Raw genomic sequence first — 27,639 nt, forward strand, 5'->3', positions numbered from 1 at the left:
AGCTGTATAGTCCAGCTGTAGGTCCTTCTGGTTCTACTATGTGGGATGCCGCCTCAGCATGGCCTGATGAGTGGTGCCTTGTCCATGCCCAGGACCCGAACCCGCGAAACCCCGGGCCGCTGAAGCGAAGCATGTAAACTTAACTCACTCAGCCACAGGGCCGGCCCCTGAATCTGAATCTTAAAACTGAATCTTCTTCCCACACTGTAGGGTTTAGCTTGTCTCTTCCCCCATCCCCTACCCCTCTTCGTTCCTCACAGGGGGACCCCCATCGTCAGGGATGAAGGTCTCGTCTATACCCCGGGCGAGCAGTTGGAGGACCACACTCCATCGTGATCACGTGATATGGTTTGTAAGCAAGTGGTCACGTGTCGTGTTTTGTTCCCTGGCTGTGCCGGGAAAGCTAATACACGCTCATAGAAATGGAGGCATGAGACAGATGGCGGGGAATGTAAGGCACACACATATATTTTCAGTCTGTAGATTTGAGCCAGAAATAAACGAGAAGTGCGACACCTCCAGGGCAGAGTGAGAGAGAAGAGATAAACCTGTCTGCAATTACATGGGTTCGTTTCTAGGATTCGTTCAGTGATTCAAGTATCTACTACGGAGATGGCAGCATACTGTCATCGTGGTGGGGGGGGGGACACGGACACAGAGGGTCAAGGTGGCCTTCTGATGGTCCCTCAGCACTTACTGTTTGCCAGGCCCTGCTCTACACATAAATTAATTATCACAATAAGCCTCTGACGTAGGCACTATTATTATTATCTCCATGTTGAGTCACCAAGGAGGAGAAGTGACTTGCTGTAGGTCACCAAGCTGATAAGACACTAGGCGGGTTTCCAATCAACGCAGTTGGCCCAGAGTCCCAGCTCGAACAGGACACTTTCTGCCACTATACGTGGAGCCACAGCTCCGCCTGTAAACACTTCAGCGCCTCTGAGCATCTCTTCCTTCCAAAGATGCTAAAACCTGAGAGTTAGAAGGCGCCTTCAAGGTGACTGAGCCGGGTGGGTTTTCATAGCTCTCCAAACTGCACGACCTTGAAACTGCACTTGAAGGTCGGTTAGGAGATAGAAAAAGGGGCTGTAAGGCATGGAGCCTCCACTGGGCTCTCCTTCCCCAGGGGCCCTGGGTCCAGGGCTCCACAGAGCCGCGTGAAGGGTCGGTGCTCCTGACCTTTCCAATCTCCTACTCCCATGTGGCAGATGGCAAAACTGAACCCAGGGAGCCTACAAACTAGAGGAAGGGACCTGTTCCACACCTGTCAGACGAGGTGGGTGGACGAGCTCCTGTCCTTCGGCCTGATTTCCTGAGCACCTACCATGTCCCCTTCTGAGCCAGGGGGGCCCCTGGGCCCGGAGGCGCTGTGACTGCGAAGACCCAGGAGGCAGTCTGTGAGGGTCTGAGGCACGGGCATGGCTTCCTGTCAAGGCAGGTTCCTGGGTCAGCACAGTGGAGCCCTGTCTACACATCCCCAGAGGGCACTGAGGATGCAACTCGGATTCTGATCAAGGGTCGCCCCTCTGAGAATTGCCCCAATCCCAGGTCCAAGCAGACCGCTTTGGGCCTTTGCCCCTCAAGAGCCTGCTGGCAGGGCTCAGTTATTTTAGAGAGAGGGGTGGTGCTGTGGGTTGAACTGTGTCCTCTGCAAAAGACACGTTGGGGCCCTACCTTCTGGGACGTCAGCAGAGGCCCTTCTCTGGAAATAGGTCTTTGCAGAGAGAACCAGGTTAAAATGAGGATGTTAGAGCGGGCCTTAATGCATGTGACCAGTGTTCTTATGAAAAAGAGAAATTTGGACATAGACACCCAGAGGGAAGAGGGCATCGACAAGCCAAGAAATGCCTGAGGCTACTGGAAGCTCCCAGAGAGCCCAGAACAGAGCCTCCCCTGAGCCTGCAGCGCGAGCAGGGCCTGGCTGACACCTCCATCATGGCCTCCTGGCCTCCAGAACCGGGACACAATACATTTCTGTGGTTCTAACCCCCCCTTTTGTGGTCCCCATTAAGGTAGCCCTAGGCAATGAATACAGGGGGGCGGTGGTTTAATCATTACTGATTGGGGCTGGCATCACAGGGGTCCCTTCGTTTTGTTTGGCTTTGATCATTTCTGTCCTCATGTAGCAGACGCATTTCTGATTTTTGCGCCACTGCAAATTTTGGAGTGCGAAGGCGCATGCCCATTTTCAAGGCTCTTGATGATCAGGCTTCAGGGGTATCACTCCTTCTGTTTCATCTCTGCCTTAAAAGGGAGGAAGGCAGAGAACCAGCGTGAAGAACCCAGGCACTGGGCGTGAAGTCCTGAGAGCCCCGGCAATGGGGAGATGCTGCCCAGGCTCATTCTGCAAGTGACTCCCCATGCCTGGCCTCCCTGACTGTGCGTGGGTGGCGACCGGCTTGCAAGGGCACCTTTCATCTATGCCCAAACCATCAGCTCTCTTCCTCATTCCTCTCTTTCCCCGGGGCCTTCTGATCAGAACCCTTGCCTGGCATTTATTTCCCTTCCCACAACCTGGAGGCAGTTGCTTCAATCTAGGCAGTGGATCAGGCTGAAATTATAATTGGTTCTAAGCAGAGAGACCGTACATTTTAATGGAAAGACAGTTCTGGGGCTCAGAGAAGCTATGGGTAGGTCGCTGCTCTCTAGTGAACTGCTGCCCTTCCTTGGGGAAATCATGGGGAACTCCTTGAACCTCAGACTCTTCATCTGCGAAACAGAAAATCATGTCAACCCTGCCGACCTCACGAGGATTCTGGAAGTTTCTGTGAAATGCTCTATGAATTGGATAATCTATTCGGGGAAACCAGGTAAAGAAGGGGTGCTTAGGGGAACTAGAATGTCCTAGGGACCGTATTAGTTTCATGTGGCTGCTGTAACAAATTACTGCAAACTTGGTGGCTCAAAAAATAGAAATGTACTGTCTCACTGTTCCGGAGGCCAGAAGTCCAAAACTGGCTTCCCTGGGCCCAAATCAACGTGTCAGCAGGGCCAGGCTCCCCCCGCAGGCTCCAGGGGAGAAGACTTTTCTGCTTTCCCAGCCCTGGTGGATTCTTGGCTGGCGTTTCTTGGCTTGTGGCACCTCACTCCAGTCTCCACGCCTCCACTCTCCCCCTGCCTCCCTATTTCAGGAACACTTGTGATGCATTCAAGGCCAATCTTCCCAGGTCAACATCCTTAATGTAACCACATCTGCAAAGCCCCCTTTTCCTTATAGGGTAAGAGTTACAGGCTCCCGGGATGAGGACCTGGTATCCTTCGATGGACACTATTCAGCCTGCCATGCGGACATCGCCAATTATAATGAGAAATTACGCACGTTTGTAACACTCCCCTTGATGATGTTACAAAGTAACGCAGCTTAGAGCCCTGCCGTGAGCTGGAGCGTTTATGTCTGAGATATCACCAACACCAACCTTGTGAGAGAAAACTATTGGCTGTATTTTGTAGATGAGGATGTTGAGGCTCAGAGAGGCAAAGCAGCCTGCCCAAGATTGCACAACAGGGGAGTGGTGGTGCTGGAAGTCCAGCTCCAAAGGTGGCGTTTTTACACCCCGTCTCCCTGTTGCCCACAAAACAGACCCTGGACGTGGGTGATGGGTGTCCTTGCTCTGTCTGGCAGGGCTTCCACTCGCACATGAAATGAAGCAGCCATACCCCGGTATCTCTTAGAGACCTGACCTCCTGATGCTCTGTTACCTGTGGATGCTGAGTGGAGGGCTGAGCGCCAGGACAGCATCAGTCTCTTGCCCTGGCTGGTGGGGTGTGAGATCTGCCCAAAGGAGCTCGGATGTGAAGTAACTAACGTGACCTGACTGATGGGAAGCACATCACATAGTGCGGGAACTTACTGGGCCAGCTGGCGGTGGGGCTGCGGTTTTCCAACACGAGCGAATGGCTCAGGCCTGTAAGGTCACGAAGACGTGGACCCCCGGCCGCACAGTCCTCCCTCCAAAGCCCTGGACACCACGTGCCCAGCCACCCTCGTTGCGTCATTCTCCGACTGGCCAAAACCATGTCTCCCCTCTCCCTCAGCCTCTGCTTTCTTTGTTTAGCTGATGGAGCTTCGAAAACCAGAACTTTGCTCTTTTCTTCTTCATTTTTTAATCTTTTCCTTGGCTTCGGAAACGCAGGCTACGGTCTGTGCCCACTGGTCGCTCCATCCCTTACTGTTGCTTTTCCTTTCCTTGGACCTCTGATTTCTCTTTTCCATTTTGATAATTTCATTGCACCTGAGACTTTTATTTCAATGTACATTGAACGTATTCTGGAAGTAAGAAGGGTATATAAACTAGAGGTAAACAAAACTTTCCTTTTGTTGCCAAAAAACTCCTTTATCCTTTGGAAAGTCATTTCTTAAGCTGCGATCTCAGATTTGGAGGCATAAATGTGAAAGATTAATAAAGAAGGCTGCTCCCCAAGCCCGGGTAACCCATTAATGGCTAACATTGCAATTCCACACTGCTTTCTATAACTTTTGTTTCAGCTCTTCCTGCAAGACCGCGAGATAAAGTGACTATTACCATTACACCCACTTTTCAGATAATGAAACTGAGGCTTAGAAAGGTTAAGTGACATGTCCCACATCATTAAGCCGGGACTTGTACCTCGGTCCTGCCCTCTTTTCTCTGCTTCCCCGCGGATCACAGAAGCGACAGGGACCCATGCCAGACTCCCTTGGTCTGCCAACACCCGCTGTGGCCACACAGCCACCTCACCTGCTGTGGCCATGGCTTTCGGGAGCATGGTACATGAAGACGTTTCCCCGGGCCCTCCTTGCCCAGTGGCTGGCCATGTCGATCACAGGGCACGTGATGAAGTAGTCCCTGGGGAAAGGAGCACAGAGGAGGGAGTGTAGGTACACGTAGCTCTGTGGACAACTGTGTTGGGTAAAGGCTTCTCCCAGGCAGGGGTCCCTGAGCCCCCACGCCCCTCTGCACACCCTGCTTGCATTCCCCAGCACCCCTCTCGCCACAGCTGGCCCCACTGCTGGCTCGACGGCAGAGCCAGGGGCACAGCACATGGTCCAGTCTGGTTTAAGGACAGCCCGTGATGGCACAGTGCTGTCCTTGGCGACACGTCTCAGGGTTGAGAGACCCATGGTGCAAACATCTTCCCAGAAGTTTCCTTAAAGATTTGGGAGCAAAACATTTTACAGTAAAACAAACACAATATACTACGGAGCAGAACATAAAATAATTGTGCATTTTAAAAGAAGACGGAGATCTCAAATAGGCTTCATGTCAATGGTCCCTGGAGACCAGTGGCTCTCAACTGGGAGACCACCCCCATCCCCAGGGAACACTTGGCAACGGGTGGGGGACATTTTTGGTTGTCACAGCTGGAGGTGGGAAGGTTTCACTAGCATCTGGTGGGTAGGGGCCAGGGATGCTGCTAAACAGCCCACAATGCACAGGACAGCCCCCACGGCAAGGAATGATCCAGTCCAAAATGTCAGTAGTGGGAGGTTAAGAATCTTGTTTTAGATTCCAGAAGTTTCCCATTCACTCTCCCTTTGGGGGCGATGGGAATAAATTTCAGAAGCACCGGCTTATAACAGGGGGGTCCTGCGTGTGGAGGGCACAAGCCGGGGGCTGAAGAGGTGGGCACGTCTGGCTGCGAGCAGGGAGACCTCGGTTAGCCTGGGGCCCACCAGCTTTTGAATCCCATTCAGCAGGGTCGTCTGCTTGGCTTCCCATGTCCTCAGCTGAGACTCGGGCCCAGGCCCCACCCCGAAGAGACTTTGTAACCACCGAGTCTGATAACACCCGTGAAAGTCCATCCATGAGGAGGGTTGCCCAGCCTTTTCTCTGGTGACCGTGGCGAATCCCACTGGTAAGTCTGTAGGACAGCTTCAGGGTTTATAGGAAAGGGTCCAAGGTAGGGTGGGGCCAGCCGTGGGGGTCTGGAAGGGCCAACAAAGGCAGCTGTGCTTCATCTCATGGCCCCCGAGGAGAGGCGAGCAGGACAGCAATGGGATCAGACCTACGGGAAAGTCACACACCGGCAGCCTTGTGGAGGGGCTTTGCTGAGGAGACTGGAGGCAGGGAGGCCCATGGAGGCTGTTGCCTAAGTCTGGCCAGGAGACAAAGAGGGCCTGAGCTTAAGGGAGGACTGGAGTCCGCCTCCTCAATGAAGCCTTCCTTGGTTGCCTGCCCACCCTCAGACCTCAGCTCTTGCCCCAGTGCACAGATTGTCCTCAAAGCCAGTTAAAGGAAAAGTTGGGGCAAGAACATAGGTTTTCTGAACTCTAGCCCTGAGCTCTTTCTACAACACGGATCTGAGCCAGTGCCAACTCGGTTATGAGCTCCTCAGAGCCCAGGACTTGGACATCTGTGAGTTCTCAGAGCCCAAACCAGGGCTGGGCCTCCAGGAATAGCTGTTGGCTCTTTGGTTCAAAGCTGAGCTCTCTGCTAGAGGGAAAATTAGAGCCTTTCTGGTCCCCAAGATCCAAGAGGGTGGTACAAAGTGTTATTCTGAGCTAGTGACCCTCCAACTGGAAACCACCAACTCCTGGGTGGAGAGACCAGGCAGGGCAATGGGTCTCAATACCCTTCACCCCGTCCCTTCCCAACAGAGTCAAGTTCAGCAGAGGCCTCCATGCCTGACGTTGGCTCTGTCCCCAGGGACAAAGAGTAAAGGCCAACGTGGACCTCCCAGAGGAGAGGAAAGAAGTTACAGGGTGTGAACTGCCCGACCATGCTCTTCCGCTTGGAGGGGTGCCCCGCCACCGACACAGAACAGGCGAGGGGCCTGCGAGAGGCTCAGAGGTGACACGAGAGCTGGAGTCTCCACTGTGATCTCATCCCCAAGGGGCTCTGCAGGCAGAGAGAACTGGAACCCCGGCTACTTCCTGATTCCATTCAAAACTCACCTCTGGAGCACCTGCTCTGCACTCATATAAAACGCAGTTCTTGCCTCAGTGAGCCCACCGTGGGAGACAGGCTGGTCCTGACAAACGCAGCGGGGGTGGGGACAGTGCTGAGAGAGAGGGACATGCTGGGGACAGCAGAGCCTGCAGTGGGTGGGGGGGCACCCGTTAACCGCTCTTGGGCCCTTGAGGTGGGGGTTGGGGCAGACTTCGCTGAGGGAGGGAAGCTTGAAGCAATGACCTTGAGCAACGAGACACACAAGCCATGAGCGCAGAAAGGGCACCCCGGGGAAAGGGGCGCGTGGGCATCAGGAGCCCTGCTCCGCTCCTGCTCTGGGCGTGACATCGGGCACAGAGCCTTCCCTGCCTAGACCTCCATTTCTCACGTGCAAGGTGAGCTCTGGCTGCACAGAAGAGTCACCCGCCGGAGCGTCGAAAAATACCGATGCTTAGGGGGCCCGTGCATCAGCCGCCGCGGTTTGAATGCTCCCTGTGGAGGGAGCTCTCAGGGGAAGCCAGGGTGGGGGCCGCGGGGCTAGAGGCGTGGGGTCCCCTCTGCTGGGCCAGGCGCCCCATCAGCGTTTGCTGAGCAGCTGCTTCGCGGCGCGGAGCAGACAACAGGCACCTCTGACAAGCACTTTGCGCCCCCTGATGGCTCAAGCTCTGCGGTGGGAAGAGTGGGGTCAGCCCTCATTTCTCCCCCTGGCGGGAGTCACCCATGCGGTGCACTGAACAAATGATGCAGAGGAAAGTGCGAGTTCCAGGTCCTCAGGCCTCGTACATGATTTGAGCATCCCCTGGGCCGCACCAAGGGGCAGGAGGAGGACCCGCGCGCTCTGGCGCTCACCGGGTGGCGTTCTCCAGGGCCCGCGAGAAGGAGGCGTAGTCGTCGGCGGAGTGCTCCAGAGAGTAGTACCACGTGGCGGCCGCCTGCACTCCCGCGTCCGCCTCCTCGCCGCCCAGCGAGTTCTGCAGCGCCTGGTAGAAGGCTGTTTTGCTGCTGGTCCGGCCTTGACTCTCCTCAAATTGCTTTAAAAAAAAAAAAAAAAGATATGAAAATTCCCCAGTCAGATGCTGAAAGGCCCGAGTCAGTTTCCCTCAAACCCTTGCTCTAGAATTTTCTCTCTGGGAAGCCCTGCAATATGGCGTGAAGCACACGGTCGCTGGAGCCAGACTGCCTGGGTTTGTATCCCAGCTCTGCCTCGTTCCAGCTGGGTGATCTCAAACAAGCAGCTGCACGTCTCTGTGCCTTCCTGCTCCACCTGGAAATGAACATGATGGGAGTGCCCTCCGTGTGTGTGTGTGCGTGGGGGGGGGGGGGGGGGGGGGGGGGGGGTGGTGAGGACAAAGGATTAAAACCTGTGAAGGACTTAAAATGGTGCCGGGTACTTAATAAATGATCAATGAAGGGAGCGTGTATTGCAGTCTGCTAACAGGTCAGCCGCATCCCTGACGCGCTTTGCTGGGCTGCGCCCTCAGACAGCGTGCCGTCTGGTTTGGTCAGGAGAGCTAACTTCAGTTTCATTCACTGACTCAGTCATTCAACACAGGGGTGCTTTCTGCACACTTTTGTACCATTAAACACACTCCTCATCTGGGGCCACCTGCGTGCTGGGCCTGGGAAAGACACGTGAACATGCTGATCAAGCTCCCTGCTCTCGTGGGTCTCATGCTCCACTGGGCAGAGATGGAAAATAAGCAAATGATTGTGCAGCTCAGCAAAGGACAGGTGCTGGGCAGCCAAGCACAGCAGGCTGAGAGGGATGGGCAGGGGCTCCCTGATACAGGATGCAGGGAAGGCATGAGGCCCCGGGGAATGCGGTCCACAGTGAAATAACTCCTCCCTACCTCCCTCCCTCCCTTCTTCCTCCCTCCCTCCCTTTCTCCCTCCCTCCTTTCCTTCTTCCCTCCCTTCTTACCTTCCTTCCTGCTTTCCTTCCTCCCTTCCTTCCATCCTTCCTTTTCTTTCTCTCTCCCTCCCTCCTCTTTCTTTCTTCCTCCCTTCTTGTCCGGACATTCCTGCTGTCTGCACTGGCGGGGTCTGGGGAGGACCCCTCCCTCCCCCAGGACTCAGTTTCCTCATTTCTGAGGATAAGGAGCAGCGGAATGTCAGAGATGCCGCTCACGAGGCCCAGACGCCTCAGCCCTTGTGCAGCCTTATCATGTGTGTTTACATATTTCTAGCCTCTTATATCAACAGCAAAATGTGCTTATCAGGACACCTCATCATGTTTAAGTTGTTTCTCTAAACATCTGCAAGCCTCTGGGACCTGTGATTAGAATTCGAGGCGTGGTGTGATCAGTGAGCAACTCTTCCTGGCTGAGACATTCTTCCAGCTGGTCCTGGGGGTGGGGCCTGCCCTCAGCCTGGCTCACCCAGGAGGGGCTGGACCAAGTCGGGGGAGTAACCAATCACAGGCATGTCCACTGGCTTCAGGGGAGACGAGGCAAGAAGAGCAGAGAGAGGTGGGCCGGGGGGCTTTGTGTTAACTATCTATGACATGGATTTCTCGGAATACAATCTGAAGCAAGTATGGCAAAATATTAATAGTTGTTAAATCTTAACAGCAAATACATGAGTATTCATTATATCAGTGACTTTTAAATATTTTTGACCGTGATCTATAGTAAGAAAGACACTTTATACATGCAGAACACACGTACACACACACTCACAGGCCTGAAATAACGTTCAAGAATCACGTTCATATTCAAGGCTATTACCATATATGACACATCTGGTAGTTTCCATTCCACCCTATTCTAGCCTAATCTAGTCTATTCAAAAGTGCGTGCCTGCGGTCTCTGAAGTTGACTTCACAACCTAATAGTTTAGGGGAAAAACTGCATTATATTACTCTCTGTCCTTTTCTGAGTTTTTGGAAAATTTCATAACAAAAAATGATATTCGTAGCCATTTGCGTATCTCCAATTATTGCCAAACATTTAGCATGTGTATTTCACTGAAGGATCAAAGTCACCACGTGAACTGGGCGACTGCATAGAATTATTGGAGAATTTCAATGAGACGTGCATATAAATGGTTCACCACGGTTCTGAGCACATGGTCAATAGATATGAGTGATTACTACTAACCTGTCCCGAGGCAAAGGCAGGGGCCCCTGTGGCCCTCAAGATGCTGTGCCAATCCCCAGGGCTGTCATTGTCTGTGTATTTGCCTACCGCTCCAGAACCACCATGCGGCAAAGGGGGCGCACAGTGCTCAGCAAGGCGCCAGGCACCTGGCAGGCGCTCGGTAAACAGGTGTTGGACAAATGCATAAAGGGAACAGTGACCTCTGCCGAGGTAATACAGGCTAGAGGCCACGGGTAGGACTCCGAAGTCAGCCCTCTTGGGTTCACATCTTGGAGTTGGAAAGACCTGGGCTTGGAATGCTAAGCTTTGTGGTGTGACCTTGGGCGAGTGACTTAATCTGTGTCTGTTTCCTCATCTGTAAAATGGGTGCAATAATATCACCCTCTTCACAAAACTGTCCTGAGGTTAAATGAGGTGATACCCAGCAAGTGCTCAGCATGTTGTCTGACGTTACTGTCGCTAGATGCTTGCAGACTCGGCCTTGGGCCCAGGGCAATGGGCCAGGGAAGCCACGTCTTGGAGAGGCCTGAGCGGTACTCGTCCCATTGATGGAGATGCTGGAGTGTGGACCCAAGCCCCCAGGGGCACATGGGGACCTGAAGGGGCCCAATTTCAGCAAGACCACATCTCTTCATTCTTGGAGAGGCCCAAAGCACAGATGCTGGCGCTGGTTTAATTAGAGAGTCAGCAGGAGGGGGTGGGCCCCCATGTGACTGCCGGCGCCGAGGCCACAAGCTGTAATTACAGGCAAGGTCGGCCTCAGCCACGGGTTGGACACAGGCTGGGCCTCGTTAAGGGCTAGCAAGAATTGGCACGCCTCGGGGTGTGTCACAAAAGACTGCCATGAATATGTCTTACAGAGCAGTTAGAGACGACGGAGGGCTTCACTGTCCTCTTGGGCATCTGTGGCCTAGTGGCCTGAGTATGGAATCTGGCATTGGAGTCACCTGGGTTCAAATCCGGCCCTGGTGTGTGACCTCAGAAGATTCATGGCCAATCAATAAGTCCGTTTGGTGACTATTCCGCTCTGTGCCCGGGGATGACATTAGAATCCAATGAATTAATGACTATGAAGTGGCTGACGTATGGGCGACAATAAATAATATTACTTCTCTTTCCTTTAGTTAGTAAATTATTAAAAATAAATGCCCTTAGGTTTACCTCAAGTTTGAGCGACATGACGAAGAACAGTTTGCTATGGGGTCTTTATCTTCGATTTGGTAGTCATTCAACAAATTTCTACCGAGAGCTTACATGGGCCAGGAGCGGCTCTAGGCATCTGGGACACACCCAGGAACATGCAGGCTAAGTTCTCCACCCTTTTCGGACTTCTAGTCGAGCTGGGGGCACTGAGGATGCAGGACAAATCTTTGTAATGTAGAATGTTCCATGGCGCAAACGAGGCCAGCAGGAAAGGCAAGGAGACTGGGGGTGCCGGCTGGTGAGGGTCGAAATCGTAATCTGATCATCAGACTGTGGCTCAGGCCTCTTGGAGAGATGCTGAGCCAAGCCTGGGGGACGGGAGGGTTAGGGTGCGGACAGCTGGGCGAGGGGCAGCGCAGAGGCCAGCGAGCATGGCCAGTCGGTGGAGGAGGGCGGAGGAGCCGGAGGTGAGGCCGAGGGATGGGGGGCTGAGTGGCTGGTGTGGCCTTGCCCTGCTTTTTGCTTCAGGAGGGGCCAGGAGGAGGGCTCCCCCATTGTGGTTTGCAGATGCTGCCTGCCAGAGATGGGGGTCCACGGCGGGAGGGGCCGAGCAGACCATCTGGCGGGTGTCCTTGAGTTGGAGTCCCCAGCTCTGCGGGGCCCCAGGAAGGAGCCCACTAGCCTCTGCTTCTTACCGGCTCCCTCTCCTGCCACACTGACCTCACAATGCTGCTTCAAGGTGACCCTCAGGGCTCTCCACACACCCGTGCACCCTCTCTTCTCAGGCAGATCGCCCATTGGGAAGCCCTTTCTGGAGCCCTTCGTCTTCTTGGACCGAGGGACCCTCCTCCCCTCTGAGGCAGACCCCTCGCTGCCCTGCGCTCTGGGGACCTGCCCTTCCACTTCTCCAGTGATGTCACGGAATCCTCTCCTCTCTCTTACGAGCTTCCGTGTGCAGCTTTCTGTGACTCCTACCAGCACTGAAAGCAAAGTGCCGGCCTGGGGGGTCTCTATCAAGGAGGGTCTCATCTGTCTGCCCACCTCTGCGTCCCCAGCTCAGAGTGGACACTCAGTCAGCACGTCCATTTACCCCTCCCCCACAGCCATCTGGCTGCCCCCACCCCCACCCCTATCCCCTCACCAAGCTCACCCATGGCCCCTGGGGACCCACGCCAGCCAACTCTCGCACTGCTCACCATTCCCATCCTGGCACCCTCCCCTTCGACTCAATGATATTCCTAGCTTCTTCTCCCTAAACTGCTGTCTCAGGCTTATTTCTGGAACCCCCTTCTGCTGTCCTGTCCACTGATGCTCTCTTGCCCCCCAGGTGCCATCTCTACCTCCTTCTCCTCCTCTTCCCTCTGCCCAGGCTTGTGAGGTGGTCCCAATTCCTCCTTTTGCTTCCACAATGACCCATAAGTTAACAATTCCTAAATCTCTCCCCAGCCTGAACCTCGAACCTGCATCTCCAAATATCTCATATCCAAATGTCAACGTGTGCACATTTAACTTCATCAGCTACACAGGTTCTTCCTCACCTCCAGAAGTGTCTTCCCCTCCTATTTTCCTATCCTCAGTGACTAAGACCAGCACTCATTCACCTGATTAAAAAAAGAATGTTCCCTGACTCTCTTTCTCCACTCCCCCCCCCTTTTTTTTTTTGCTGAGGAAGATTAGCCCTGAGCTAACATCTGTGCCATTTTTCCTCCACTTTCTATGTGGGTCGCCACCACAGCATGGCTGATGAGTGACGTGGGTCTGCACCCAGGATCTGAACGCATGAACCCAGGCCACCAAAGTGGAGCACGCCAAATTGAAGCACTACATCATGGGGCCGGGCCCCCCTCCTAACCACTCTTAACCCACCTCTCCTGTCCACTCCTGTCCCGGTTCATGTCCTCATCCTCTCCTCCCCATCCTGTGGCAGAAGCTCTGATGCTGTTCTGCAGGGGAGGGGTGGGGGGGAGGGCTTTGCACACAGAAGGTCCTTAACAGATTTTTGTACGTTGGTTATTCTTGAAGTTACGCAAAAAGGTTATGACATCCCAGGTCTGAGAGGAAGAGCCCCAGGCAGCATCTCCAAGGGAAACACGGGCAGCCAAAGAATTCCCCCGAGTCTTGCTAGTCTAGAGGGATGGACGGACGAATGAATGAATGCCCCCAGAATCCTCCGGAGCCCTCAGGTAGTTGGAGACAAACATGCACTTGTTCATTCAATGGGATAAATTAAAGACCTGCTGTCGGCCAGCGACTGAGGCTTGAAAATGAACCTGGCACAGATCTTGCCATGGAACAGAGCCTGGCAAAGTCGGAGAGGCAACGCATCGACGAGCAAACCGCCTGTGAAGCTGGTTGAGGGTTTGTGTCCAGTGGAGAAGGTGGGGGGGTGCAAAGATGGGGCATTTCGGAAGCACGGTTACCACCTTCTCTCCCTGTCTCCCCTCGGCCTGCTCTGATGGGCCTTCCCTTCCCCTCACTCCACTGAAAGGGCCCTTATCTCCCAGGACTTACATCCCGTGAGGTCCCGTGGCCCGATCTCTGCCCTCATCTCACACCACTTTCAATGACTCAACACTTGACCTCTGCTTCCTTTCAGAAACACATTTTTTTTCTTGGCTTTGGTGACGTCAAATTTTCCTGTTTTTTTTCCAAATCTATGTCGACAGCTCTGACCTTTCTCCTGAACTCCCAACTCATAGACCCAACTGCCAACCCAAGATCTATCCCTCGTCTGGTCATTTCTCACTGTTATCACAAGCAGGACCCTCACTTAACTTAGTAGCTTGCTCCCTGGCCCTCAAGAGAGGACAATCTGGTCTCTCCTTCCTTGTTAGTGCTCCATAGTTAACTGTCCAGAGAGCTGCCAGAATGCTCTTTTATCAAATATAATATAATCACTTCCTAGCTTAAAACATGCCAATAACTGCCCAGTGCAAGTAAAATCAAATCCCTTTTCTGTGGCCTATGAGATCACATTTAACACGTCCACCTTCCTCTCCTCCACTCCCTCCGTGATCCACTGGGTTGCCTAGCACGCTGGCTGTCCACGTCTCCCACACAAGCCCTGCCTCAGGGCCTTTGCACTGCTCTTCACTCAGCTCCCCCCAGAGCCAGCCCCTTCTCATCCTTCAGGTGTCAGTCCAGAAGTCGCCTCCTTGCTGAAGCGCTTCGCCCATGGAACCACTTCCTCTCCCACTACCGTTTTCATGTTCTTCAGAATACGTTTCAAGATCTGAAATTCTCAATTTCTTACACGTGATTGTTTGCATCCTTCCCCTAGAACATAAACTCCACAAGTCAGGAGTTTTACCCGTTTTGGTTACAACTCTCCCCAGAGCCTAAAGAAGAGCCCCTGGGTCAGTACACACGGAATGCACCCATGAATGAACATGGAGTGGCTCCCGCCTCGGCCCCTTAGTGGGGATGTTAAGGGACGAGGGACCAACTTCTCCCTCAGGCTCAGCAGCCCCAGGGCCCAGGGCCCACCATAACTTTAGGGGCCCCCGAAAATATTTTCCTTTGAATTTCTTTTCAAATCAGGAGAAAATAAATAAACAATAATGAACACGTAATAACGACTCTAGCCTGGCTTACATTCATCTTTCACCAGGGCTGTAAATCGTAAACATAATTTAGCAAAGAGTAAATATAATTACTGCATTTACCGATGCAGTAAAAAGTAAATGTAATTATTTATTTTATTGAGGTCACATTGGTTGAGAACACCGTATAAATTTCAGGTGCACGTCATTCTGCTCTGATTTCTGCATAGACTACATCGTGTTCACCCCCTGAAGACTAATTACGACCCACTATTTTGGGGGGACAAGTCAACCCCGCTGACCCCCAGCTTTCTCCATACTGAGAATGATAATGCCACCTGGCAGGGCCATGGGGACGATTAGCTGAGGTGACGTGTGGCAGCGTAGCCTCTGAGGGCCCAGGAGTCACAGAGCTGGCATGGAGGGGGACAGTGTGCTGGGCAGGCTGGAGCAGGGGAACCTGAGCGTGTTCCCCAGGTGTTAGGAGAGTCTGCCTGGCTTGGAAGTCCTCTCGTAACACAGAAGCCAGGCCGGGTGGGTCTCCCGCTGCCCATTTGAGGAGTAAAGAGAAATGGCAGCTCAGACTGGTTAAGGAACTTGTCTGAATTGTGTAGCTGAAGCCAGAAATTAAGACCCATTTTTCTGACTGCAGATCGTGGGCTCCCCACAGGGAACCCCCATGCCCGGGGGGTCCAGACCCTAACACCCACCTGCCCCTGAGTGCCTGGGATACGGTACACAGCATCTCTTTTCAGGAAATCATGTGCGCTTGCTGGGGCTCCTGCATGCTCCTCTGCTAGAATCTGTCACCAAAGGCTCGATTTTCCTGTGCTGGGGCTCGTGCCAGAAACTCAGGCTGCCAGGTGCTGCTTTCCAACTCTCAGACGGGCTGCCCTCCCCTCCCGCTCCCCACAGGGCCCCCACTCCACCTGCTCCTGGACGAGGCCAGCTCGCGGCCAAGCTCAGGGGCACCACGGCGGCTCCTGATTTTTCTCGCCTTCCTTGGAAGTGCTTGGGCTTGGAGGGGAAGGCAGAACATGCATCTTGGAACAAATCTGCTCTTGATCATGCAAATGAATGCCCAGCTAATGCAGGCAGACTGTCAATTTCACCAGTTACGATGAGAGAGAGAGAAAAGGGGGAAAAAATTCCCACAGCGGCGACTGATGAAGAATTTCAACCGAAAGCTGCTACTTCAGAAAATAAGATCACTCTCCGTGAACGGAGCCTTTCCAGGCATCGCAGGCGGCCCTGATGTTCCATGGGTAGGTGGCTAACTTGGCAGGTGGTCATTAGGACTCCGTGGGCGGCCCATTGCTGGCCTGGGGGGTGCGGGGGCTGAGGGTCTTCACACGGATTTGAAGGAAGCCCTACGCACCCACGCTCTTCAGTCTGTGGGAATTTGGCAGGTCTCTGCGGAGGTGACGGGTGGGTCCAGGGGGCTGCAGTGGGGCGGGGGGAGCTCCTGCCCCTCCTGTGACTTCCCCTGGGAAGCTGGACGGTGTGTGTTTGTGTCTTGGGCTCCAGATGGTAGTGATGCAGGATTGGCACGAGGAGAAAGTATGTGTGTGCGTCTGCCATGATTTGGAAAAATTGGTCTCAGGTGGGGCGAGGTGATTCTGTGATTGTCATTCCTTTGTATTACTGCTTTCTCTGGATAATTCTCTGGATCAGGGAAAATAGCTTTGGACACTAATCATAATACTAAAGTTAAAGAATTATGTGAAAAACTGATATTTATTGAGCACATACTATTTGCCAGACGCTTGTGCATACCTGAATCCTCTCAACATCTTAATGAGAATATTTACTGATAACCTCTCAGTTTTACAGATGGGTAAACTGAGGCTCAGTCTCTGGGGAATTCGAATGCTCTTGATTACAATACAAGGACACACAGGACACTCTCCCTGCTCTGTTGACAGATGGCTAGGGGAACGGGGTCCTCGTTAGTTCCTTCATGATGTGTCACTCCTGCTGGCAGGGCCACCGTGGGTCCAGTGACCCCTCTCCCCAGCTGTCCTCTGAGGTCCTGCAGAGGGATGTCCATCTCTCCACATAGTATGTGTTAAACTGTATTTTGGTTATTTACTTTTACTCATTTTCTCTCTCTTCCCTGACTGTGAGCTCCTTGAGGGCAGGACCTTAATTTGTATTTATGCCCCAAACACCCAGCATGGCATCTGGCACACAGCCAGTGACCTCGTTAAGTGTTGCATGACTAAACAAACAGGTCTTGGTGTCAGAAAAACATGCCTGATACCCTGTTCTAGGCTCAGAAATAAAAGAGAAACTTCAAGGCTGTGTCTAGAGGGCAGCTGGTAGCCTGGTTTCCACTTGTGTGTCCACACCACTCCACTGAAGTTCTGGGTTGGGCAGGATTCTGAGGATTCCTCTGGGCTAGGATCGTGTCTGGTAGAGCTTAGGTGGTGCTAGTGCATTTACCGTCCCTGTTCTGGAGTTTCGCACACACGGGGCTGTGGGCAAAGCACTCCATTTGGAGCCAGAAGACCTGCAGGGGACATCTGGCTTTGCAAATGACCAGTTAGATGACCTTGGGACAATCTCTGGAAGCCTGTTTCTTCCTCATACAATGGTGTCAAATACCAGTTCATGGGTATCTACCTGACAGTGTCATGGGTGAGATAACGTAAGCATGTGGGTGGGACTGCAAAGCCCTTTGACATAGTGGCCCTCATCCTAGCTCTGTTCATGGACATCTGAGTACCCGGCACACTTGGTGGTGGGCAGTGAGCTCTTGGAGGGCAGGCCTGGCTTTTCCTAGAGTGCTGTTAACAGAAAGAGGGTGCCTTTGGAGTCAGGCTGACCTGGATTTGAATGCTGCCTTCTCTCTGACTGGCTTCCATCTGACAATAGTTCCATCTGACAATAGTGACAATAATTCCTGCTTGTTTGGGGTTTGGGGATGCATTATTTCATTGAAGACTCCTAGGTTAGAGCGTGACATGTGGTCAGTTCTGCATAATGTCATTCTTTCAATCTAACAGAGATTCATTGAGCACTTCCTGTGTACCAGATACTTCCCTGGGCACCAGAGATAAAGCAGACAGTAACATTGATAAAGGCTCCGTGCTCACGGGGCTCACATCCTAGTTGAGGAAGACGTACAATAGACAAATAAGGAATATGTCGAGGGGTGTAAGTGCTGAGGTTGGGGAGCAGGATTAGGGAGGAGGAAATGCTGGGGATATGGCTGCCCTTCCCATCAGAGTGGTCAAGGAAGTCCTCTCTGAAGAAGCAGACTTTGAAGGAAGTAAGGCAGTGAGTTATCTGGGGAAGAACATTCTAGAAGAGGAAACAGCAAGTGCCAAGACCCTAAGGTGGGAGTGTGCTGGGCATATTTGAAGAACATCAAAGGGACCAGTTGGACTAAAACACAGGAAGCAAGGTGGGGGAGGGCAGCAAGAAGTGAGGTCAGAGAGCAAATAGGGGCCACGTTGGGGAGTGGTCATTGTAAGGACTGTGGCTTTCCCTCTGTGTGAGCCGAGGCCACTGAAGACCGTGAGAAGAAGAGTGTCACGATCTGACTTATATTGTAAAGGGATGGCTCTGGCCACGGGTCTCCCGGATCACAGGGGGAAAGGCAGAAGTAGGGAGATAGTTGGGGGCCATTAGAAAAACCCTGGAGAAGGATGATGGCCTGCATCAGAGCCATGGCAGAGGAGGTGGGGTGAGGTGGCTGGATTCTAGACACATTTTGAAGATAGAGCCAACTGGATTCGCTGATGGAATGCTGGTCGTATGAGAGACAGCAGAGTCCAAAATGACTTTTGGTTTGGAGCTTGAGCATGCAGAAGCATGAGTTGCTGTTCATTCAGTTCATGAGATGGCGAGGACAGCAAGAGAACGTGCTAGTTGCGGGTGGGGCGTAGGTGGAATCCGCAGTTGATTTGGGATGTGTTAAGAGTGAGAAGCTATGAGACATCTAAGTGAAGAGGTCAAACAGATCGTGGGCTAAACCAGTCTATAGAGTTCAAGGGCAAAGTCCAAGCAGGAGGTGTAAAGTCGGGCACATCTAGGGGATATCACATGTAATGGCAATGAAAGTGTGGAGCGGGCTTTCAATCCACCTGTTACTACATCCCTCTTCCTCTCAACTCTCCTCATCCGTCAGCATCCAGATGGGCTCCCAGCAGGATGCAGTCTCGCAGGAACTACTCCCTGGCATACTAGGACGTGTTCACATGAGAGTGAGCGGAGGAGGGAAGTAAGAAAGCAAAGGTCTAACCAAGGATAAACGTGCTGAGGGAGAGCTGCCCAGGGCTGGGTTTGGATAACAGCTGTGGAACAGGGCTGGGTGCTGCTTCACCAAGCCCTTCCAGCAGTTTCCCTACTCTGGTGCCCCGGCTTGAGGGCACATTTTCCCAGGCACGTCCTGGTGCCTGGGCTGTGAGCTCCTGTCAGCAGACACCATCTTTCTTTGCCAGTAGACCAAGGAAACATCTCCTTGAAAACCTCAGAGGGAAATTCAACGAGAGGGATGAAGATGCATTGTTGAGGAGGGATCCGGTCCTCGGGACCCAGGCTCTTGGCTGGAGGGGCTCAGAAATTCAGGACAGAGTTGGGAAACTCCCAAACACGTGGCTGGGAGAGGATCAGGACAGACCAAGGTGGCCACATGACCAGGCAACCCTCTTACAATGGACTGGCATAATCAGAAATTATAAACTCAGCCTGCCATCTGGTCAACCACAGTCCCAGATCCACCAATGGGAGCCCCCCTTCCCCAGCCCCATGGTGGCTTTTCCACTGCTAGTGGGAGGGGAATGGGAACCAGCTGCTAGGACCTGCCCCCTCCCACCTGTCCAGGATGCTCCCCAGGCTCCTGGGAGAATAAAAGTATTTCTTCCTCTCTCTAAAGTCAGAGATGGCTGGGATAAATTTTCAGCACATGGTCCAAAGAATCTGAACTGTGAGGCTATAGTCTCTTCTACACCAAGATTCTCACATCTCCCCCACAGGCTAAGCTAAATGAGGTGTTGCGTGGAAAAGGGTCCAGGGCCGATGGCCATTTCTTCCCATGATGCCCATGCTCCAGGGCATTGTCTCCAGCGTGGGGCATGTAGAGGCTGCAGTGCAAATATAAGAACATTCGTTTCTTTCTCGCACTTTAAATTTTCTTTTGATTTTATGAACCTTTTGTAACAATTCAGTATATTGGTACAGGAGTACACACACATATAATTTATACTTAAATGGCTGTGCTTACGATCTTTGAATTGACAAGGGGCTTGATCACAATAATCTGAAGGCCCGCTGTTTTAGAGAAGAAAGCCCAGGGCTGGTCGTGGAGCGTGGCATCTTTTCAGTACTGCCTGAGTGTGAGTCAGGGTCAACAATCAAGTTGCAGCCTTGTGTGGGAAGGGCTGTGTTACAGATAGTGCTCGGCAGAAAAACGTAGAGATGGGTCAGGGGCTAAAGGTCTTCCTCCATGGCTGTGAGTCAACTGGCCGGAAGCTGACAGTGACTAAGATCTACTCTACCACCCCCCAACACACACACACGCTCACAGATCACAACACTCTCTCTCTACATAGACATATAGAAAGACACACAAATATATACACATATAGGTTATATATAACGCGCAAATATGCGTAGGTAGTAATATTAGTAAGATCAAATCCATGATATTCTTTTTCACATTGCCACACCTCCCGACACAGCCAACATGAATTCCTTGTTATGTATCCTCCCACCCCATGATCCTTTCACAGAGAAACAAAGAAAATGATACACATTTACATATTTACAGATATACGCAGGTTGGTTGTTTTTAAAAATATGAATGCTACCTTAATTTCACTTTCCTCTCCTTTCTCATTTTTTGTTTTCCATTTAACAACATATCACAGGCATTTCTTAAGCCAGTAGAGATGTATCTATCTAATTCCTTCTTTCCATCATCTGCATAATATTTAATGGTTTGGGTGTATGTATCCTAATTGAGTCAACCATCCCCCTGTTAATGGACATTTGAGTTGCTTCCAACGTTTTCCACAATAACTGATGCTGTGATAAATACTGTTGTACACATACCACGTCAAGGCGGTGCTTTTAGTGCTGTAAGATAGATTTCCCTAGATGAGAGATATTACCCCAGGGAACAGGATAATCCAAGGGAATGCAGCGTCCCGTCAGGTTGCGTGAATGATTTTTTTTTAAATTCCAGTTACGCTGCCTTATATTCAATAGAGCAAGACAGAGGCCTATGTTGAGTGTGTGTGTGTCCTCTCGCTGTGTTTCATGCGCTGGGGCCACCATCCCAGGTTTGACAATCTAAAGGGCCTGTCAAGAGCAGCTTAACAAGGAGAGGAGGGCAGGCCAGAGGATAGTGTGCTTGGCCCCTTCCAGGGTGAGCCGCATCCTTGCAGGGGCCATGGCCTCTGGTCAGAGCAGGAATGTGTGTTCAGGCAGATAAAAGACCTCACAACTTCCTCCCACTTTGCTGTGTCTCCAAAAAGCCACAGGAAGCTGCTTTTCCAGGTGTGTGGTATACACTTTCCCGGGTAAGAAATCCAGCTGGAAGGCTGGGGTTTGGGTTTTCCTGCCAGGACTGTGAGACGGTGCCCCTTCATCTCATCCCTTCATCACCCGCCTCTCCTTCTCCCCATCCTCAGTGGGACAAGCACCCTTCATGGTGCAGGGGTATCCACGCCCTGGAACCCTGAACTTACAGAGCTCCCCAGTCAGCTTCTGCTCACTGTTTCCCACGGTGATTCATCCACAGATGTAATATGTGGATGTGGATGCATCTGTGTTGCTCACAACTCTGCAAGTGTCTTATTTCTGAACCCCATCCCCCATTACCACCTCCAAACTCCTTATAGAGCCTTTGCACATAGTAATTTTTCAATGATTCTTTTCTACATTGTTTTTTTTCCTTTTTCTCCCCAAAGCCCTCCAGTACATAGTTGTATATTCTTTGTTGTGGGTCCTTCTAGTTGTGGCATGTGGGATGCTGCCTCAGCGTGGTTTGATGAGCAGTGCCATGTCCGTGCCCAGGATTCCAACCAACGAAACACTGGGCCGCCTGCAGCGGAGCGCTCGAACTTAACCACTCGGCCACGGGGCCAGCCCCTCAATGATTCTTTTCTAAACAAGCAAGTGAGTCCATGACTCTTGCACAGCCAATAGGGGACCTGTGGGGCCTCCGCACTGCCTACCTTCACGGCCTTTGCTCTGTTGATGAGCCCGTCGTCCTGAGAACTCCCGATGAGCAGATCGACCTTCGCCCGCGGAAACCTCTGCAGTGCCCTGGCTGGAGCCTCTCGGAGGTACTGGCCATCGACCACAGGTCCCCAGTAGTGGAACGGGCCGCTCACGGCCAGGAGCTGCATTGGGTGCAAAGGGAGGCCATTCTGTGTATGGATTTTATCTTTCTGTTTTTTCATGGTTCTAGAATAATCAGTTGCATTACATTACTTAACAAGGTGTTCACCATAATGAACACTGATGCTGTTTATCCATCTGGGGCTCTAATGGGAAATCAGAGTAAAATGACTGGAATGAGCAGGCAGGACACCAGGCGGTAGCGCCAGGGGTTGGAAGGTGAGTCTCGCTCTGAGCAAGGGAGCTTCCCAGAGCCTCTGTCGAGGTGACACGGAGGAATGGGTGAGCCTGAGCCTGTAGGTGTGTGAATAAGGCAGGAGGAGACACTGATCAAGGAGGGGCTGATGGCCAAAGGCAGGATCCGGCAGGGAAATTCACCAGCTTTAGCGGCTACCCAATTAGCCCACATCTGGCGTCTCTGAGGATCAGACCCGCTCCAGGTCTGCGAGTCCAGGCTCACTGCTGAAGGGATCTGGCCATTGGTTCAGAGCACAACAGTTCTTTCTGCTAGTGTCCCCTTCATTAATGTCAGGGCCAGCCAGAGACTGTGGGCTATGAGCAGGCTCTTTGCAGGCTGGAAAAGGGAGCACACAGCCGTCCTATCTAAGCGTGCATGGTGGCCCAAATCCATTGCAGTCACGACCATAATGCTCAATACGTGTGGCTGTGACCTGACAGAGTGCCACCACAGTCCTGGCACAGGCAAGACCTTTCCAAGTGTCACTTCACTTTATCCTGCTCCTCTGTAAGGCCCATGCCATTAGTCTCATTTTAGAGATAAAGGCTGATGTGCCCAGAGATCTGTCAACCTTCAGTGTCCATGCTTGGTCCTTCACATACTGGGCCCAAGCACGGCGCTGGCAGTCTGGGAGTGTGCCCTCCAACTCTAGCTGGCCATCAACCTACAGTGTGGCCTGGGGCAGGTCCTGTCTCCTTTCCAGGCCTGGTTTTCCATTTGTAATAGATCAGAGAACGTCCCTCCCCAACTCGCACATGAGTGCCCACCTTGGTCTGGGCGTCATTGAGGACGTTGGCGGGCTCCTGGCGGAGGCAGGATATCATTTCTTGGATGGACGAGGTGGGGCAGCCGACCTCCTTTGCGAAAGCAGCTGCCTGCTGCTGAGCCCTCTCCTGGCTGATGACCGCGGCAGGGGAGAGCGCGGAGCCGCCCTGGAAGAGAAAGCAGACTTAGGGCTGATGGTCTAAATTGTCTCCTTCCCGGGCTCAGCCCCGAGATGTCAAGGCCACATCAGGGCTCTGCATCCTTCATCCAAGCTTGCGAGTCCCAGGACCCTTCCTGGGGAAGCTCACAGGCATTTGGGAGGTCAGGACTGATCAATGTCACATCAACATGCTGGGTGACCTTGAACGAGTGTCTCCCTAGGCCTCGGCTTCCTCACCTGTGTCCAGAGGGCACTGGATGGAGTCAGCATCAGTCTTGGCTATGAACTGAAGTTGTATATTGAGACAAAGGGCTGATGGTGGTTGAACGGGAACAAGGATCAGAGCTGTCCTCTGAGAAGAGAAGTCTGCAAAAGGTGGTACCACATCCACCCCACCCTACCCCACCCCACGCCTCCTGGGGGCTCCTTAAATAGCAAGCTTCCCTGGCCAATTAAGATAAAGTTGGATTTTAAAATAGATGCTCACCTAGGAGGTGTTGGAAATGCAGCCATTGTGAAAGTACATTGTTCCAGCAGAGTCAAAGTAAGGCTCTATGAAAATGTTGGGTTGCTGGGAGCATTTCCTCCCTAAGAATGTAGGTGATGGGAACTGGGTTCCGGGGGGTCTCTTCCTGGCCCTGGAGGGTTGGTGGAATTGGATCATCTGCCCAGGTGGGAGAGGTGAGCTGAGCTGAGCGGGGTCTTAGGTAGAATCCTGGGCCCTTGTCTGGGGTCACCCCCACCCCCAGCTCAGACTCTGGCTACCTGGTACGGAATCACGGGGGACACAGGGTGGGACAGGGGTCCTCCTAGCGCCATCACTATCTCTAGTGCTCTTGCCACTCAGAGAAATGACACAGCGACCGTGGGCTGGGGACTTGGCTGGTTAACTCAGAGTTTCCCCCATTTGACCTCACTTGACCCTCATAACAGCTGTGCACGTTAGCTGCTGTTCTTGTCCCCATCTTACACATGGGAAAATAACGAAATAGGGAAATAAAGTCACTTGACCAAGGGCAAATGTCTGATAAGGGGTGGAGCCAGCCTGCGGACTCAGACAGCTGGGCTCCGGAGTCCCTCTTGCTCCAGACCCGGGGGCAGAGTGGGAGGTTCTGGTCCCGTGGCAACTTCTGTAACAAGGGGCAGCCGGGCAGGGAGGAGGGCTGACTGCCCAGAGGCTTCCACCCGCCAGGTGCTCACCCGCCAGGAACCTTGTCTGCTTTGTCTCACATAACCTCCAAAATGACGAGATGAGGTAGGTACGCCTCTGCCCCATTTTGCAGACAAATGAACTAAGGCTCCAGAAGGAAAGGGAAAACTCTCATTTATTAAGTATCTAATGTGTACCGGGAACCAGGAGCTTGGCCACGCCAAACAACACTACTGATAGTTAATTTATTGAGTATTTGCTAAGTTTCGGGCACAGCTGTAAGTACTTCACATACATTAACTCATTAAACCCTCTCCACAACCCTGAGAGGTAAGTGTTATTTACCCCCTTATCTTAGAGAGGAGGAAACTAAGGCACAGGAAGGTTCAGCTTCTTGCCTAGTCTCACACGGCTGGGGAGTGGCCGAGCCAGGACTCCAGTCCAAGCAGCCCACTCTGGGCCATGCGCTCAACCCCCAACTGACACTATGTGCGTTGTTACAACCAGAACAACATGGCGCGTCGTGAGCTGAACTGTGCTGTCTTACTCCAATATGAAGAGACCAAGGATCTGGCTGACTCCATGGAATACGTTTGCATTCTATACTCTACCCTGAGCTAAAAATGCAGAAAAGGCAGAGCTCAGTTTCCTCATGCAGGAAATGGGTATATCAGAGGATGCTGCTCTCACTGGGTCTTTGAGAGGATGGTTGAAGTAAGGCAGAGGAGAGCATTCTGGAACTGTAAAGTGAGGTGCCTGTGCTCACCTGAGCCATTGGTGTTGTTACCCACTGGGTACGAGACAACAGAGAGATGCCCAGAGGCGAGGAGACCCATCCTCCTGAGGGCCCAGCTGGACAGATTTCCTAGAGCAAGGGAGCACACTCCAGCCCTGTCCCTGGAAGGTTCCAGGGGTCTTTGTGCCTCCGAGTCAGGACTGAAGGGTCCTGGACAAACACAGGTGTTGCCATGAGAAGGGGCCGTCCTGCAGGCCAGACTGAGAGCCAAGGGCAGCTCTGGTGGAGCAGAGACCCAAAGGGCCGGGAGAGGGCCCAGGGCCCAGGACTGGTCCTGTCCACAGGAGGGTCAAAGCTCCACATCTCAGACGCTAAATGCAGTCAGAGGCAGCCCCCAGACCTGGCTTCCACCTCCACACGATGACCCACATGTTACCCAACACCTTTTCCTCCTGGGTAACGTGGACACAGTGGTATCAACTCCACGTGGTTCCTCAGGAGGTGAGATGCCTAACAACACGAGAGCTAATCTTGATAGAGTGTTCTCCACGCGCCAGGCACGATGGAGGGTTTTCTGTGTGGTCTCAGCATTTTACAGATACCAGTTTAAGCCTCACAAGCATTCCACGAGGCAGATGATATTATGATCCCATTTTATAGATGAGGGGGTTAAGGCACAGAGAGGTGAATGACTTGCTTAAGATCACAGAGCCAGTCAGAGGCAGAACTGGGATCTGAATGCAGGTCCCTAGGAAGGCATTCTGCAGGTTCACCTGACGGGTTCTTGATGAAAGGTGGCGACACTGTTATCACTATTTAGTTGTCAGGACCATGTGGGGACCTGTGGCCAGAGTCAGAGGTGAGGCCGGACAGTCGGAAGCTAAGCTGAGGGAGAGGAAAGCATGGAGGGTGTGGATGCTGAGAGCCGCCCTGTGTCCTGGTGCCCGGGAGCCCTTCCTGAGAGCTCCGAGCTGCTCACAGCAGGGCTGGCTGCCTAGTCTACAGACTCAGGACAGGGATGGGCAGGTACATTGGTTTTCTGTCCTCAACCCACTTAGATAAGCTCAGAATCTCCCGCAATCAGCTGGGTTGGCTGCAAAACGCACAAAGCAATGAAATTAAAATAGCCAGCCTGCCCCAGGCCAGGGATGCAGCGAGGCTGACAACGGACAGGGTCAAGATGATTTAGCCCTAGGGTGGGGTCCCTGTGCCCACGGGTTTATCTTTCCAACCATGAGGGGGCCAGTTTCCTGAGAACCACTGGATGTGCTTGTCTTAAGAGAAAACACACACACACACACACACCTGCTAAAGGTATTTGAGGTCAAAGCCCCATGTTCTCAATCGTAAACTGAGCAGACAAACTGCAGGATGCTGAGGTGGGGCCGCTGAGCTGCCTCTGCCCGCAGGTGGGCCGTGAGGACATGTGGATTTCAGGATGGGGCCCTCTAATGTTTTCAACATCATCTTCGGCTATAAAAAGCCAGAGCTCCTGATATGGCGAGGAAGTGGTTAAAGGCGTGGGTTACGCTGAGATAGCAAGATGGCTCAGAGAACTTTCCTCTCTCTCAGTGTTTTGTTTTAATCGATCTTTCTGAAGGAAACCTCTTTCTTTATGGAAAATCAGTGGTTGAACAAGACAACGGCCGGTTCAGTCCTCACTTTAAAGCACTTGGTCAGAGACTAAGAACTGGGGGACTGGAGGAGGGGGGGATGCTGTGCAGAGTCATGCAAGGGGCTGGGGCTTTGTGGGCAGAACCATGTACACTGCCCATCCCTGTCTTGAATCTGTAGACCAGGCTGCCAGTCCTGTCTGAACCTGGCAGAAGGACTGGATTCAAACTCCAGCTGATGTTACTTGCTGACGAGGTGACCTTGGCAAATCATTGACACCAGGGGCCTCGATTTCCTCATCTGTGAATGGGCATGAAAAACCATACTTCACAGGACATCATAAAGATGCCCAGGAGAAGATGGCAGCTGTCCCCTGCACAGGGCGTGGTGTCGTTCGTGTTGCTGTTAGCCTGGTGGAGGCTCACAGGCCCCCTGCAGGGCTTGGAGGCAGAGTGTCTTCAGGCTGCCCTGTCACGCCAGCAGTCCCTCGGCCCGGATCCGTGCTTTATCTAAGTCTGACCTAGCTATTCAATGGCTATGAGTTTCCGCTGGTTGTTTTTAACTTTAAAAATAGTGCAGGGCAAAACCACAGTTGCTTACCACTGCCTTTTCTCCCTGGAGCCTCTGAACTTTGTAAGGTGACTTGACCTCGGTCAGCCACTACGGTCACCTCGGAGCCAGGACCTGCCCCTGTCCAAGAACACGTATAGACACACACAGTCACAGACAGAAGGACACTCACAATACAGTCACACACAGATGCACTCACACCCACGTACTCACACAGAAACATACACGCCAAGACATACAATACAGCCACACATACTCAGAAATACACGCAGACACACACACACAAACATACATTCACACAAAGACACACACACACACACAGACTCACACAGACACACACCCTCAGAAAAACACATAGACAGAAACACACTCACACAGGGACACAGACAGAAAGACAC

The 27,639-nt window shown here is 52.5% G+C and overlaps 1 protein-coding gene across 1 annotated transcript in view; it reads right to left on the reverse strand.

The window, feature by feature from the left end:
* TG (thyroglobulin) overlaps window positions 1-27,639 on the reverse strand; it is a 246,460-nt gene that overhangs the window by 17,158 nt on the left and 201,663 nt on the right. Inside the window, exons 42-45 of the mRNA XM_046642282.1 lie at window positions 23,014-23,178; window positions 21,843-22,010; window positions 7,722-7,903; window positions 4,722-4,829 (exon numbers count right to left, since the gene is read on the reverse strand). Of these exons, the coding sequence (XP_046498238.1) occupies window positions 4,722-4,829; window positions 7,722-7,903; window positions 21,843-22,010; window positions 23,014-23,178 (623 nt within the window). The remainder of the gene's footprint in view (window positions 1-4,721; window positions 4,830-7,721; window positions 7,904-21,842; window positions 22,011-23,013; window positions 23,179-27,639) is intronic.

This window comes from Equus quagga, chromosome 16 (genome assembly GCF_021613505.1).
Source record: "Equus quagga isolate Etosha38 chromosome 16, UCLA_HA_Equagga_1.0, whole genome shotgun sequence".
Classification (NCBI taxonomy): Eukaryota; Metazoa; Chordata; class Mammalia; order Perissodactyla; family Equidae; genus Equus; species Equus quagga.